Below are 13,076 nucleotides of genomic sequence, written 5' to 3' on the forward strand. Positions count from 1 at the left end.
GCTCAGACAAAAGGCCAGCCTGTAAACTCCTGCGGAATGGAGACGGGGATCAGGTTGCTCGCTCTCCCACGTGACTCGCTGCCAGTTCCTTGAAGCCCCGGGTCCATTTTCACACCGAGGGGGGGAGTGAGAGTGGAGGAGCCTTCTCCTTTAAGCGGGGCATCCCGGCTCCGGGTTTGGCATTTTCTGCAGGCACGTGGCTTTGGGGCTCTCTGGCTTTCTCCCTGGAAGGTTCTTTTGTCTTTGCAAAGGGCCCTTTCTGATGCGCCCCCCGGACACATGGCAGGAGCGGCTGGGGAAAGCGAACACGCTGTAAAGCAAGCGGGTGTGCAGGGGAGGGGGAGCACTTTGCACCCCCCCTAGCAGCAGCGCCCTTTTCATTCTTCTGCTTCGTTCTCGCCAGCCCAGCGGGAGTCTGCAGGCGAACGCGGCTGGGCGCAGAAAGTTTCCGACGAGCCTCGCCGAGCGGATTTGCCTACCGGGCTGGTGGCTTGGAAGCGGGGTGCACTAGAGCCCCCCCCCCCCCCCCCCACACGCGCAGCCCTGGGAAGCGGAGACTCGGATTTGCAGCCAGAGCTGTGGCTCTGCCTCCCCCAGCTGGGGGCAACCGGGAAGTTTGCAAAGGGACAACGTGGAGCACTAGGCGGAGCGTCTGTCTCCCACGCGTGTCCGTGAGCCACGCGGCGGCGGAGCCCCTTTGACTCCCTCCGCGTGGCGTGCCGCGGGGAGTGGCGGAGCCTGCCCCACGCAGGACGGCGGAAGGCAGGGGGCTTCCCGCCATGCAGGGCCGGGCAGCAGCGCTGCGGGCGGCGCTCCTCTGCGCCGGCCTGATCGCAGCCGTGCCCCCGCCGGCGGCAGGTGAGTCCTGACGGGCGCCCCCCGGCGCGGGTGCAGCAGCAGGACACGGCGCCTCCTGGCCGGGGAGGGAGCCCCACGAGGCGGGGCGCGCTGCAAGGTGCGGGCGCCCGAAGCCCGGGGAGCCGGGGGGGGGGGGTGCGCTGCCAGCCCCCGGGGCTCATTCATGATTCAGCCGGCTGCACGCGGGGAGAACCCGAGCCCGGGAGCCGCTGTGGGGTGCCAGAGGCGGGAGCTGGAGGGGGTGCCCGCGTGGGAAACTCCCCCCCCTGACCTGAGTGGGGGGAGGGGGATTGGTGCTGTTTGCTGCTCTGCCCCCCCCCCCGTCTGCCTTACAGCAGGGTGGGTGTGCTGCCCCCCATGACACCCCTCTGCCTGGTCTGGTTCTCTCCCCAAAGCTTGTCCCCCCTGCCCCACAGCAGTCATTACCTCAGTGGTTCTGGTCCACAGCCCCTGGGGGTGCAGCAGCTCCTCGAGATACTTGCCTGGTTTTGCCACAGGCTCCAGAGAAAGCCCTGGGGAAGTCCATGCAAACTCAGATTTCACACGCACACTGCTGTGCGCACACTGCTGTACATACTTTGTGCGCTGAGATGTGAGGAGGATGGTGATAGTTCCATTAATTGGATAGTCCTGTGGTACCAGGGAGAGAGGCATGTTTCAGCAATAATGGACTGGGGCACTTGCGTATTTTCCTGGCTGATTTTGTAAGGTAGTCGTCTTTAAGGGAGGTGACACTTTTTGCAGGACAAATCAGACCCCTGCACAGGGTAGGCTAGTCTGGAAAGTTGAGAGCCACTGCCTGGTCTCCCCCATCCTGTGTCTCTCACACAATAGGGGGCAGTCTTGCACTGGCAGGTCCATGGAGGATTTTTTTTTTGAAAGCTACTCAATGACTGGGAGTAGGGATGTAAAATCCCAGTTAATCAGTTAACTGGTTAAACATAACCTTTAACCAGTAAACTGAGTAAATGGGGCAAGGCTGTCCTGCCAAGGCCAGGGCTTTTCTGGTGGGGCTGGAGAGTCCCTGGCCCATGGTGGGCAGGGGATTGCTCCAGTTAATTGTTCATATCCCTAACGGGAAGCACACCCTAGCTGAGCTGGATACCTATACTGCCATGGTGCTTTTGAACATCCTACCCTCCCTGACCAATTAGGCCCTGTCCGTCTCTGTGATTCTCCCTGAGCTGGCACCTTTGTTCTCAACCCATCTTCCGTCCTTTGAAAACCCCAACACTCAGATTACCCTCTCAGCTGCCATGTCTCATCCTAGCTCTTGATCCAGAAATAAATAATAACAAGATGAAAATGCACTAGCTGCTTTTCAGTTATTGAAGAATAGGTGGGTCAAGTCCAGGCGGTTTTCACATGCTGTGCAGTGTGTGTTGTCACTGCTTTGAGCAGCAGGAATTTACATGCGTCTTTTGCAAGTGGATTTGCCACTGGTTTCTAGAGGGAATGCCCTGTGTAAAGGGATATGTTCCCTGCTTTTTGCCTCATCTGCAGGTTATGATTCTTCCCCGGCCCTGCCTTCATCGATGTGGAAGTGGAACGGAGGGGCTGCCAGTTATCTAGTAGTGCGATCATATTCCATAGCTGCCTTTCCCATGGTGTGACCCCTTTCGCATGCCACTTTGCACAGCATTACTGCCCTTTTGATCTCTTCCCTGCCATGCAGTGGAGGGGGGAAGCAGATAACCTTACATATGTGAAATTTGGCAGTTACCATTCCTTTAGGAACCAGGACTCTGACTTGATTAACATTTAAATCATAGTGACTCATTAACTTAAGCTTTATTGAATTTAACACGCTCAGGGTCCTTCTTCAGTAATAAGTTACATCAGTCAATGCATGATCAAAATCTCCCAACTCACTTAGGAGCCTGTATTCCATTGAATGTTCCCAAGACTCAGTCCCCTTAGGAGCTTTTAAAATCATGACCCGGAAGCAATAGGTATCAAGAAGTTGGTCCATAACAATAATTTTATTATTTATTTTAAAATATTTTTACCCCGCCTCTCTATTTAAAATATTTGAGGCGGCTTACAAAATTTTAAAACACTACAAGTTGAACCTCTCTAATCTGGAACTCTTGGGCCTGACTGGTTCTGAACGAGAGAATTTTCTGGATCACGGGAGGTCAATATTGTCTAGCAGCATTACCAACACTTCCACTGCTTACTGGGCTCTCAGAGGACATGTAGGGGTAAATTAGAGCTAAATAACAGCACAGAACACTGAGAGCTAGGACTGGTGGCCCTAACCAAACTTTATGGTACTGCGGGGAAACTTGGCCACATGCATGAAAAGTGGACATCCAGCTAACTAAAATCATGCTGGACAAGGGATGTTTCTGGAGGAGAGAGTTCTGGATTAGAGAGGTTCAACCTGTACTAGTTAATAATAGGTGTGAGTGTGTTAGTTGAAGAGCATCATTGTCAGGTGTGAAATCAAGTAATCCAAATAATGTGCGTGTAGAAATTAAGAGTGAAGCACCTTTCTTACAACAGCAATCTTGATAGAGCACAGTGTAAATATCCCTCTGTTTAGGGAATCCAGCATGCATCTGACAATTAAGTTGGGTTTCCCCACTCCAAGCTGGTTCAGTATGTGAACAGGAATGCATTTCCTGGAGGTGCAGGGAGGTACTTTCCTTTTATGTGTGTTGGGTTTAGTAGAAGATTATTTATCTGAAAAACTATTTGCTAACTTGGAAATACAGGCAAATCTCTTACAGATATCCACTTTATATCTGCCGATCATTTTGGCAGATTGCAGATGGATACATAGTGGGGATATGTGGATGGTTAAGCAGTTAATAAGTGTCACCCTTAATGGGTGATGCTTACTGGTTCTGGTAAACCATTAAGTAGTGGGGGCTGGAGCAGCTCTCTGCCTGCTGTGGGCACTGGGCTGCTCCAGCCCTGCAGGAGGTTCACTGCAGAGATGGGCTGCTGCAGTTGTTGCGAGCAGCTTCTGTCCATCGGGATGACATGTGCCCCATAGGCAGGGGCTGCTCTGACCAGGATGGCACACCCTCTGCCTCTGGTGTGCAGACTCCTCCAGCCTGGCCTCAGCAATGGGGGAAGGGGGAATCCAGCCCAGTGGGGCTGAACCAGCCCCTCTACCTGTGCCCCCTTTAATTGAACTGGTGAAACCTAATGTTTAACTGGTTAAACAAGTAAATAGGATTTTACATCCCTAAGCAGATCCAAATTTTGTACCCGTGCAGGGTGCTAAGTATCAGGGAGTACACTCAGCACTGGGTTGAGGGCAGGACAGTTCAGTAGTAGGAAAGCTAGCAAAAATGTAGCTAGAATGTGTTTTCAAACATACTTGTGTCAAGTCCTATGCACTACAGGATGAACACTAGTGTTTGAAGAGGACTGTCTCTCATTACAGTGGATTACTCATTTTTAAAGTTACAAACTAACATGGCCACCTCTCTGAGACTTTTATCATTTCTCAGAGTCTCTGTTTTTCCTCCCACCCCACGTCTGCTTAAGTTGTAATTTGTGTGGGACAGGAACTCTCTCTCTCTCTGTGTTCATATGGTGCCTAACACAATGGGGGCACTGATCTTGATTGTGTCCTGTAGATAGAGAGGTATGAGATATTAATTCATAAGAACGGCCACACTGGGTCAGACTAAAAGTCCATCTAGCGCAGTGTCCTGTCATCCATTTCCAGACCCTAACAAAAGAGACTAGTGACACCATTCCTACCCATCCTGGCAAATAAGTATTGATGGACCTAATCTCCATGAATTTATCTAGCTCATTTTTGAACCTTCTTAAAGTCCTGGCATTCACAATATCCTTTGGCAAGGAGTTCCACAGGTTGACTGTGTGCTTTGTGAAGAAAAACTTCCTTTTGTTTGTTTTAAACTTGCTGCCTATGAATTTAATTTGGTGACCCCTACTTCTTTGTTTTAAATGGTCACTAACTTTTTCTTCCAGATCATTAAACTCTCAATAATACGTAACTTTGGTACACTTATTTACAGTACTTAAAAGGCTCCACTTTTTTATAGCTCTTTTTAAAAATTAAGTTTACAGATGGTAAATCAAGAAGATAAGCCAGCATAATAACCTTACTACAGGGTTAAAATGGTTTGAGTTTTGACTAGTGATATCTGAAGGCAATACCTGACATTGCATAAAATCTAGAGATCAGAGTGGACTTTAAGGGGTGAAGCTGTCATCACTGGTCTCTTCAATTTAAAAAAAAAATAAGTGAGATGAAAATGTAAAGTGGAAAATGGCAGAGTAAGGAGAAAAACCAGGTGCAGGAAAGTCTCTCTTTCTCTTGGTGGTGAGTGTTTATATATAACAAAACCATTAAAAACAGGCAAACTAGAAAAAAACTGCCTGGGTCTGGCTGTCTGTTACAGTAATGCCTATATAATGCCACTGTGGCTCGGCAAAAGGGCTGTAACAGAAGTAAGTTGTAAATGGAATCTCGTAATCCACGCTCATTGCCAGAGTGGTGTGCAGAGATCTGGATGTAACTGAGCATCAAATCCAGTGTGTTGAGGTAGAGTCCAATCCCATGTCCTCTGGGTGAGGGAATCTGCCCCAACCATTCTCTCCAGTCTGAATCCAAAGTCGTAATCCTTAGGTCCCGACCCATTTTTCATTGATATCAGTGGAAACACAGCCGCCAGCTGACTTTAGTGGAAATTTGACTGGACTCTTATGACCTCTCCTCTGACCAAAGGAAAATAATCCAAGATCAGATTGTGCCTCTGCAATCTGTTACACCTGGGCTAAACACTAATTCAATAGCTAACTTTTCAACAATCGCTTTAATGTAGAGCCAAACTGTCTTGTACAATTTTGCTTCATCTGTTTTTAAAGGCATCCTCTCTACCAGACATCCAAGTTCTGTTAGTTCCGTGGGTGGTCCCTTAAGACAGCTGTCACTGCATTCTTTTTTTCTTTTGTAATTTCGTCTCATGTCTTTAGTAGCCAGATGCATGTAACTGCTTGAAGAGGACTGTCTCCCAGAAAAATCAGTAAAAGAGCTGTCATTCAACTCATTCGTGGTTTCATTCCCGTCCCTTTTTTTGACTTATTGAGACAGGCACAGTTTCACACATTCTCACCAATCATTTCCTTCGATAAACTTTCTCTTTCATTATTGTCGGTGTCAGTGTTGGGCAGTAGGGTATTAACAATGAGTGAATGATGTTATACAACATTTTGGGTGTGCGTGCTATTTAGAATAACTACTTTTGAAGTGTCTATCATTTTTCAGTGTGATCAAGAAAGTCTAGGTATAGAGAAATATCAATGAGAAAACACCAAAGAAATGTATGAAATTATGCCATTTGGGTCGAATTCCAGATAGGCATGATTTCAGTGGGAGTCACATGGACAGATCTGTAGGCAGAATGTGACCTTTTGTAATTCCAATAAGAACTGGCATTCAAGCGAACTTTTAAAGTCATAACATTTTTGCTGTGCTTATATATATATTTATTTATTTGTAAATTTTTACTGCGCCTTTAGTTTATTTCCGTGTGAGTCAAGCATGGACTCCTTGCTGTTTTTCCACCAATCCAAGGATATATTCTGGCTTTAAGCGTAAGATCTTTCTTATTAAGACAGAATTAGAATCTTGCCATCACGTAGCTTTTTAGTGACACTGGAATAATAGAATAAACAATCCCTTTAATTCATAATGGACCAAATCTCGGAAGTCCTCATTCATGCAGAACATCCATTTAAGTTAACGGGAAGTTTGCCTAAGTATGGATCGCAGTATCTGATCCTGTTAAGAACATGAGAGGTTAGGTGTTCTGATTCACTAAGCAGTAAGCCTAGGATAAGAAAGGACAATTGCAGCAAAGGAATCGCAGGACTATTTGTCGTGTTTTTTAAGTTTTTTTTTCTACTGGGGGCAATCCATTCTGAATACGATAAGAGGGGGTTCTTAGAACACCACAACTTTTTACATTTATTTATTTATTTATTTTTGGTCTATCAGTGAAATGATTTCACTCCATCTCAAAGTACCTGCAGTTCCAGTTTCAAGGCAAATGGGACAATGAATATTGGAGAGAGAGTGAGAAATTAATCTGTACGCAGAGCTCTTGATTACATAAAAAGCCACAAACATAAATGTGCCCATTCTCATTTTCCTCATAGTCTTTTCAGTGTGCTGAAAACAGCTTGAGAGGCTGTCTATTCTCCCTACTTTTTGCACTGGGTATATGCCTTAGTGTGCACTAGATCGAGAATGCAGATACTCCCAACTAATCACACAGATTCTGTCCTTTATTTTATTCCATATACTAGCAGGCTCTTCTCCTGCTTTTCTTGATTACTGTTTCTGCACTTGATCCCTGGATGAGAAATCAGAAAAGTAGTTTCCCTGAAAAACTAGGGCTCATGACGTTTTATCAGTGGTCTGGTAGGTGTGTAGCTGAAACATGTGCACACCCCTTTTTGGAGGTCAGCTGATAGTCCTTCTCAGATGACTTCCACTGTAAGTGGAAGGCAGCTGGGGTGAAAGTGATCATGAAATCATAGAATTCATGATTCTAAGGAACGGTGGAAGAGAGAACAGCAAAATAGAGACAATGGATTTCAGGAAGGCAGATTTTTGTAAACTCAGAGAGCTGGTAGGTAAGATTCCATGGGAAGCAAGGCTGAGAGGAAAAACAACTGGAGACAGTTGTGAGTTTTTCAAAGGGACATTATTAAGGGCCCAAAAGCAAACTATTCCACTGCCTAGGAAAGATAGAAAGTATGGCAAAATACCAACTTGGCTTAATCAGGAGAACTTGCATGATCTCAAAATTTAAAAAAAGGAGTCCTATAAAAAGTAGAAACTAGGTCAGATTACAGAGGAGGAATATAAGCAAACAATGCAGGTATGCAGGGGCAAGATTAGAAAGGCAAAAGCCCAAAACAAGCTCCAACTAGTAGCTAGAGACATAAAGGGAAACGAGAAGACATTCTACAAAGATATAAGAAGCAAGAGGAAGACCGGGGACAGGGTAGGCCCCTTGGTCAGCCAAGAGGAAGAAACAATAACAGGAAACTTGGAAATGGCAGAGGTACTTAATGACTTTTTTGTTTGTCTTCACCAAGAAGTCTGATGATGAAGGAATGCCTAACATAGTGAATGATAATGGAAATGGGGTAGGTTTAGAAGATAAAATTTAAAAGAACAAGTTAAAAATTACTTAGAAAAGATAGATGTCTGCAAGACACCAGGGCCTGATGAAATGCATCCTAGAATACTCAAAGAGCTGATAGACGAGGAATCTGAGCCTTTAGCTATCGTCTTTGAAAAATCATGGAAGACAGGAGAGATTCCGGAAGACTGGAAAAGGGCAGATATAGTGCCCATCTATGAAAAAGGGAAATAAGAACAACCTGGGAAACTACAGACTAGTTAATTTAACTTCTGTGCTAGGAAAGATAATGGAGCAAGTAATTAAGGAATTCATCTAGAAGAAAATAAGGTGATAGGGAACAGCCAGCATGGATTTGTAAAGAACAAATCATGTCAAACCAATCTGATAGCTTTCTTTGATAGGATAACAAGTCTTGTCGATACGGGAAAAGCGGACATGGCAGTCTTGCATGATCTTTTTATCAATAAACTAGGGAAATACAACTCAGATGGGGCTCCTATAAGCTGGGTTCATAACTGGCTGGATAACCATTCTCAGAGGGTAGTTATTGACAGTTCACAATCATGCTAGAAGGGCATAACAAGTAGGGTTCCGCAGAGGTCTGCTTTGGGACCAGTTCTGTTCAATATCTTCATCAACAATTTAGATGGTGGCATAGAGAGTATGCTTATTAAATTTGCAGATGATACCAAGCTGGGAGGGGTTGCAAGTGCTTTAGAGGATAGGGTCATAATTCAAAATGATCTGGACAAACTGGAGAAATGGTCTGAGGTAAATAGGATGAAGTTTAATAAGGACAAATGCAAAGAACTCCACTTGGGAAGGAACAATCTGTTTTTCACACATACAGAATGGGAAGCGACTGTCTAGGAAGGAGTACTGAGAAAGGGATTTAAAGATCATAGTGGACCACAGCTAAATATGAGTCAACAGCGTGACACTGTCCCAGAAAAAGCAAATATGATTCTGGGATGCATTAACAAGAGTGTTGTGAGCAAGACACGAGAAGTCATTCTTGCACTCTACTCTGTGCTGATTAGGCCTCAGAGTATTGTATCCAGTTCTGGTCACCACATTTCAAGAAAAATGTGGAGAAAAATTGGAGAAGGTCCAGAGAAGAGCCACAAGAATGATTAAAGGTCTAGAGAACATGACCTATGAGGGAAGGCTGAAAGAATTGGGCTCATTTATTTTGGAAAGGAGAAGACTGAGAGGGGACATGATAGCAGTTTTCAAGTATCCAAAAGGGAGTTTCAAGGAGGAGGGAGAAAAATTGTTCTCCTTGGCCTCTGAGGGTAGGACAAGAAGCAATGGGCTTAAACTGCAGCAAGGGAGCTTGAGGTTGGACATTAGGAAAAACTTCCTAACTGTCAGGGTCGTTAAACACTGGAATAAATTGCGTAAGGAGGTTGTAGAATCTCCATCTGTGGAGATATTTAAGAGCAGGTTAGACACATACCTATCAGGGATGGTGTATCTGGTGCTGGGTCCTGCTGTGAGTGCAGGGGACTGGACTTGATGACCTCTCGAGGTTCCTTCCAGTTCTAGTGTCCTATGATTCTATGACGACTTTGTTTCTGTGCTCTCCCCAAGACCTCTGTGTCTGTTCCACAGCCAGAATTCCCAGCTCTGCATGGCTGTTCCATGTGCCAGTGGCAGGCTGGACCAAACCCTTGGTGTGGTTTTCCCCGGTTGCTTTTCATCCCCTCAGACTTATTGGCACATTTTTAGTTTGATTTAACCAGCCTTGTATGTAACGTGCTGCTTAAGAGCCTGCACCTGCTCCCAGAGTTATCCCAGGGGCTGTTTCCAATGAGGGACAGGACTGATTCCTGAATGTGCGGTTCTCAAACCTATTGTGATGGCAGTTGGGGACAAGATGGAAACCTGCTCGTTTTTACACACGTTGCCTGAATGCCAGATGAGTTTCAATACAGGCAGACGTATGTGAAGGTGTCCTGGCTTGACTGCTGATTAACTAGAAGGAATACAATTTTGTGGAGGTGACCAACTCAAGGTATTAAAAATGGGAGATGAAGCTGTTCACCTCTCGGTCACTAATTCAGACTCAGGCCAGGAAGTCGTCATGTTCTGACGGTTGGCCCGTGTGAGAGGTGCACAGTGATGGGCGCGGTTCAAGGATCCAGGCAGATCAGTGAAAGGAGTTAATTGTGCCTGTCCTGAGCCTGGTGGAGAAGTATCCATGTTACAAAAACTACTACGAGGGGAGATGCCAAACTGGAAGGTCAGTTTGATGGAAGTGTCAATAGAGAGGCCAACAAATGCCCTGACACAGAAACTAAACTACTCTCCCTAGAATGGTAGGTCCCATCTGGTCAGGCCTGAGGCCCATTGGCTCAATGTGGGGGAAGCTTCTGGTACTGAGCAGTTTTGACCTCAGCCAGAAGAAGGTAGGACAGAGCTATATGAGAAGGCCTTGCTGAAGGAACAGCATTGGCCCACTATTCAGTGAGAGGAAAGGCCATGAACCCAAACGTGCTAAGATGGCGTGGTCAAACATGTACTAAAAGTGAGGGAGAGACCAGCTGAGGTAATTTATATATTTTATTGGGCAGATTTCTGTTGGTGGAAGAGACAAACTTTATAGCAACAGAAGTTGGTTCAATAAAAGATATTACCTCACCTCTCCCCCCATTTCCCGGGGTCAACACAGCTATAACAGCGCTGCAAGTAGTAAAAGTTTGCCAGTGGGCAGTGCCAAGGACAGTACCTCAGACACCCTGTGAGAAATTGGGTAAGTCACTCAGAGACATTTGGCTTGGGACGGCTGAGATAATTGCATCTTTCAGATAGTACATCAGACGTGATTATCCAAGGAACAGTGGCAACAGGTGGTGTCGGACTAGTCGCTGTATTTTGGATTGATGGTGCATTTCTTGGTGTATAGACAGCTCACAGCTGCACCCTCTAGTCCCATGGTTCTCTGCCGTGGGCTGCTTGTGGCCCAATCGTATAAAATAAAATTAGTATGGACGTGGCCCACATAATACACAGAGAGCCACGTATGCGGTCCACATAATACACAGAGAGCCACGTATGCAGCCCACAGTGGTAAAGAGGTTGAGAGCCAGTCTGTCTGAATCTAGACAGAATCCAGTTGTGGGCAGTTTAACTGACATCCCTCCAGTTGGGGCTTCTTGAGCTTCCCCCACACTGAGCCAATGGGCCAGGTGGGATCTACCACTCTCGGGAGAGTAGTTTAGTTTCTTTTTCAGGGCATTTGTTGGCCTCTGCCTTGACACTGCCGCCGGTTACAGCCTGCCCGCTTTCACCTTTTGAGGGTGGACGGATGGGCTTGAAGGCTCTGAATGGTGCTGTCCTGATCAAGTGGCTGCATCACTTATCCAACAGCTGGTTCGATGTGCAGTCAGAGGCCATGCGTCAGAAAAAGCACAAAGGAGCCTCGCCACTGCCGAGAGTCCTCTGTGATCGAACTTCCGCCTCCTGGATTTTAAAATGGCCAATGCTGGGAGGAGATGAACAAGGAGGTCCCAGGGCTGAGCGGGGATTTGGATGGAAAACAAGTGGTGGATTAATAGAGCTACACTGTCTCACAGCAAATAGAAAAAAGGATAGACATCATTTGGATAATGCACATTGGGTAATGCAATGTGAAATCACACATACATAACATTTCTTTTTCTATATTTGGTTGCCTTTTGTATTGTTACTCCTAAAAAACCCTTAGTGACATTCAGGGGAATTGTGGGTGCTCAAAGAATGCAAGGTGAAGACCTTTTAAAGCACTGGTTTATGGATGAGTCTGTTGAAATCTGCTTCCTTCTAATCTACTTCCTTTTTGGTCCTACAGGTGCTTGTGTCTACAGAGGGTCATTGTTTGAGGTAGGTGAACCTTAGTATGTTTCATGGTTATATTGAAGTTGATGGGCTGCACATGCTATGGGGTGAAATCGTGATCCTGCTGAAATCATTGCAAAATTCCTATTGACTTCGGGGGCGGGGGAGGTCAGGATTTCATTCGGGGTCTTTGTCAATCCAGCCGTCTCAATGCATATTTACAAAATTGACTTTTTCTTTGTCCTGTTTATTTACAATTTGGCTTTTTATTTGTCCTGCTGTGTATTTTAAACAATGTGATTGAGGAATGTGCAAAACAAGACAGGCTAGCTGGTGTATATTATATATTTATTTAGATATTTTGGTACCAGTGATGACCATTTAACACTTTTCTTCTGGAAAACTTCATATTTAAAGTGTGCTGTGACACTTCCTTTTTAAAACTAAAAAATGTGAGTTTTGCATTTTTTGCTGTGACAGAGCTATGATTCCTCCATTTAATTCTCTTTTTTTTTTGCGATTGCAGATAATCTATCTTAATCATTGGGCGGATATGTGATTTAGGGAATCTCATATTAATTGCATTTTCCATATGGTACTTGGCTGCCTCACTTTGATCCTGAAACAGTAAAAGGAAATTGACAAGAATGTTTGCTGCTGAATTGCTTAAACATTGGCCTGCTATCACAACGAAACTACGCAATGATTTGTTGTTGTAGAATCTAGAGTAGTGCACATCACGTTTGTTTATTAGGTTGGCTATATATGCTTTATTTCCCTTTATACCCCCTTCCAGCAAAGATACTGCTGTGTAAATGGAATCTATAACTATTGTAGAACCTATAAAGGTTTACAGGAGTTGGATGGATATATTTTTGTTAGTCCCGTGGCACCTTGGAGACTACTTTTTTTTTTAAAAGTTGTTTTTATAGGAGTTGGGTTCTCTTTGCCTTCCAGCTTTGACATTGTGCCCTTTTAAAGTTCTCCTGCACAAAGGGGGAAATGAAATGGAATTCATTTACATCACTATGTTTCTGGTGGATGGCTTGGTAAAAAGCTGCGGCAGATTGCGTTCATTTGTTTCCGTTAATAATACACTATGGAGCATCACAGTGTTTTAAAGGAGATTGAAAAGTCTGTCTACACTCCATCAACTCTAATAAATTGTGTGGCGGATCGTTCTCTTCTCCTCATTTTATCTCAATAAGGACTGTAATATAATGAAACTAAGGGAATAGGAAATGAGATGTT

The 13,076-nt window shown here is 45.2% G+C and overlaps 1 protein-coding gene across 2 annotated transcripts in view; it reads left to right on the forward strand.

Annotated features, from left to right (window-relative positions):
- The first annotated feature begins 289 nt into the window (after nucleotides 1–289).
- The window catches only part of FRAS1 (Fraser extracellular matrix complex subunit 1), a 290,434-nt gene continuing 277,647 nt past the window's right edge, over nucleotides 290–13,076 (forward strand). For both annotated transcript variants that reach the window (XM_014578940.3, XM_075929458.1), the window contains exons 1-2: nucleotides 290–858; nucleotides 11,839–11,870. In XM_014578940.3, coding sequence (XP_014434426.3) covers nucleotides 780–858; nucleotides 11,839–11,870 — 111 coding nt within the window. In that variant the 5' untranslated portion in view covers nucleotides 290–779. The remainder of the gene's footprint in view (nucleotides 859–11,838; nucleotides 11,871–13,076) is intronic.

The sequence above is a fragment of the Pelodiscus sinensis genome, chromosome 5, assembly GCF_049634645.1.
Source record: "Pelodiscus sinensis isolate JC-2024 chromosome 5, ASM4963464v1, whole genome shotgun sequence".
Classification (NCBI taxonomy): Eukaryota; Metazoa; Chordata; order Testudines; family Trionychidae; genus Pelodiscus; species Pelodiscus sinensis.